General features: G+C 41.2%; 1 protein-coding gene across 1 annotated transcript in view; it reads right to left on the bottom strand.

Moving 5' to 3' along the window:
• Positions 1–3,729, bottom strand: part of LAMC1 (laminin subunit gamma 1) — a 208,937-nt gene that overhangs the window by 52,167 nt on the left and 153,041 nt on the right. The window contains exons 3-4 of the mRNA XM_019501751.1: positions 2,702–2,832; positions 907–1,073 (exon numbers count right to left, since the gene is read on the bottom strand). Of these exons, the coding sequence (XP_019357296.1) occupies positions 907–1,073; positions 2,702–2,832 (298 nt within the window). The remainder of the gene's footprint in view (positions 1–906; positions 1,074–2,701; positions 2,833–3,729) is intronic.

Genomic DNA, 3,729 nt, shown 5'->3' on the forward strand with positions numbered 1-3,729 from the left:
TCCACCACACCAGACTTACCAGCTGCATGCAGCACTCCATGTTGCTTGCTCTGCTCCTCATTACCTACATGCTGAGCTGTGCTGTGCTGTGCTATGCGTATGCACAGGCATTTATTGGACAAACGATTGGCTACATCAGGCCAATTTTCGGTACAGAAAATATTCTTTATATCAGTGCCATTCTGATATCAGACCAATGTATTGGTGCATCTCTATCAAATGGAATATGTCTTTTCAGTTTTAGTGCTCCCTCCCAGTCAGAGGTATAACCCAGGAGTCTGGTCCTTATTCTCTAGAAGTTTGGGTTTTCACTATGGCTAGGGCTTTGCTGGAAATGACTCTCTTATTCAAATTAATATTTGAGGCCACCTGTTTTTCATTTGGAAACTGCTCACAACATCAGAGACCACAGTGGGAGCTGGGGGAGGGAGCAGGGGAAGAGGCAGGAACAAGGACTCTGAGAGCAGAGGGGCAGGAGGCATCCCTGAGCAACACTACCATGCTAGGGCTCCAAAACAATCGCTGTGGCAAACTCTGCAGTGGTGGGTGGGGAGTGATTCCAGCACCTCTCCTAACTTAGCACCCAGGACAAGTGCCATTCTTGCCCACACTAGTTACACTACTGAGTGGAGAGTCAAGTGATCCTAAGTCATTTGGGTGCTTTTGAAAATCCAACCTATGACTTACTGCGTTATATATTTTCACTCTGAGTAACGCACATTTGCAAGTTGTTTAAAATGCAAAATCTAGTGTGTACAAGACGTGACAAAATTTGGAAAAAACTGGAGCTCACCAAGAGGCAACAAAGGTAAGAAATGAAACTTCATAACATTAAAAATGTACTGGATGGCTGTCCATTCCAGCCTGCCAAAGGCAGCAGTGCAGGTCTTGAACAGAGCCACTTACGCAAGCATTCACTGGCACTTTCTGCTGTTGCTCTTCTCCATGGCCGGTCATTGTAGAAAGGAAGGCACTTCTCACAGTCTACCCCAAATGTATTGTGTTTGCAGACACAAGACAGCTTCCCAAACTCATTCTTCATACACTCGCTTGCATGGCCATTACATTTACACCTAAATAACAGCAGAAATGAAAGACAATGCATTAACTTCTACCGTAATACATCATGAACTCGACAGATCTGGGCCACTCAAAGCAGGCTTAGTATCCAGATCATTGAGACTTATGTTTATGGGATTTCTCCTCAATCATGTTCTAGTGGTATTAAGATTTAAGCACAAAGTGTTCCATGCTTTCTGGAAAAAGCAAATCCAGGTTTTGTGGGAAGCCCATCTGGAAATTCTGTGGCAGCTTCAGGTAAATAAAAAAAGTGCTGAGTAGCAGACTGAATATGAAAATGACCACTACAACCATCCCAATATCTTTTGTGCTGTCAATTGTCTTATTAAATCAGTTTAGTTTATGGTAGTGGTTTTCAATGTTTTTAGACTGAAGTCACCTTTTGTTAGGCTCAAGGCACCTCTCAAAAAATGCCAGCTCTTAGTTTTCACTCATTTTTTGAATATGGAAGAAGTAATAGTACGATTCTTCTGCTGCGAAGAACTCAGAATTCTTTTGACACTGCCGATTCTTATTTGGGTTTATCTTGTGAATCGTGTAGTTTTTTGCACACTTAATAGTTTTAATATTGTATGTCACACTTAAATGGATCTCAAGGCACCTCAGGCTGCCACAGCACCCTGGTTAAGAATCACTGGTTTATGGTGCTCCCTGTTTCCATTTTCTGGAAGATTCTGTTTGCACTTGTACACCCACATGTGAACACACAGCACTGTAAAAAACTGTCTGTGGGCAGCTCATGGTTGGAGAGAGCTTTCAGATCTCAAAGAACAATTAGGAGGCTGTTTTGTAATCAATAGATTGGTGAAGCTTTCAATACTGGGGCCAAAATGGACTTCTCATACTCCTCCTCATGAGCAGAGAGAGGGGAAGTAAAACTGTGGGAGGGCCTTAAACTAATACATTTCCCCTACCCTACAGCTTTTACTGAATTCAACAAAAATGGCTAAGCACGACAGCTGCATGTTTCTGCTGTAAGCAGTAGTTAGTGCTAATATCTAAATTCCAAAGTTAATACCCTGCAGATGACAGTTCACGTCTATAAAATTAAACTATTTGAAGGCAACCACTTACTGATTTCACTTGTGCTTTTAAGGTTTTATTTGGGGGAAAATAGTGTAGAGTCTGCAAAACATTCCTGCACCAAAAGGGGCATGGCAATAAATATCTGCCATTGTTGCAGAAGAGATATGGTCCTGCTTAGGGGAGATTCATTTCAGAGGTACAAAGACAAGATACCTTCTGTTTGCATGTTAATAGCTATTTCTCTTTGGATTGTTTTAATGTTTTTTAACTTGCAGAACAAGGAACAAACTCCACCCCCCTCCCGCTGACCTTTGTTTTAAGGCTTGTTCCTTTCCTTCCCTACAGTTTCCAACAACATTAGTTTATGCATGTTAAGCAGTTAGAAATTGTATGCAACTAATTCTGAAACACTTCAAACACTTAGTGTTTGCTAGTAGTGCTTACAAACTTCTTAAAACATTCTGTTGTGTTTCTACTTTAAGGCTTTAGGAATGAAATACTAAACATCCACTGGGAAAAAAACATTAGTTTAATTAAAAGTAGCCCTATAATCAAAATTATGCCAGTACTAAGGCTCTAGTAGTAATTTACTCACCTGCCACCTACAGCAAAATCAGAAATTGCATAATAATAAGACTTGAGCACTTTCGGGTCATTAAAAACTTCATCTCCAAAGGTGTTCAGGCGATTAAGGGACACTCTGATGTCAGTAGCCGTCACCCATTCCTAAAACAGACACAAACCTCAGCAGGATGAGACTTAAATACCAAGAAAAAGCTCAAATGCACTTTCACATTCTGATGATTAGGATGAGTATTCACATAGAACAGAGTTATGTTAAAAGTCACTCATGACTATACTTAACCTCTGCTCAATGATTTTTGTCTCCTTACCACCTAAAATTGCTTCTTCTCTGTCCTGAAACTCTACCATATCCTTTCAGCTCAAATGTTTTTCTTCAGATTAGGATTTTGTAAATTCCAAACAAATACATTTCCTAGTTCCTCTTTATTAATTCTGTATACTTTACCTTGTCCCCTCCGTGTCTGGGAAATAAGGGGTATTACTTTCTTTAAAAAAAAGAACACAGTACAAACCTGTATGACTGCAAATGGCACAAATCTAACCAACTGCAGTTCCCCTGCAAAACAGCATGGCAAGAATGGAAAGCAAATCTAGGCTAGACTAATTTGCAGCCAAACACCCTGAGATACAAGTACAGAGGCAGACAGATACGCACATATCTGATGAGAGAGGGAGAGGAAGAAAAACAGACAAGTCAATCTGACTTAGAATATAAGAGCTTTTCATAATATTTATATAGCATCTTTAATACCACATCCTATCTTCCTCTAGCCTCTGCCAATGAATGCAATGTGCTCCCAGACTTCACATTAGCTTTTCCTAGAAAATGTTAGTTTGTCTCTAATCAAGCAGTGGGCAATTATTTCAGCTAGAAGGCAGCTTAATGAGTTTTGGTGAGCTGTCAAAGACCACAAGGGTAGCTTTGACAGGTGCCCTGCCCCCTGGCTGTTATCTTGGGACAGGAAGTCCTGCCCCCTAACCCTCGCCACTAGAAGTCCGTCCCCGAGCCCCAGAAGTACTCGGGGGGGGGGGGGGGGG

Source organism: Gavialis gangeticus, unplaced genomic scaffold (assembly GCF_001723915.1).
Source record: "Gavialis gangeticus isolate Ggan-Ray unplaced genomic scaffold, GavGan_comp1, whole genome shotgun sequence".
Classification (NCBI taxonomy): domain Eukaryota; kingdom Metazoa; phylum Chordata; order Crocodylia; family Gavialidae; genus Gavialis; species Gavialis gangeticus.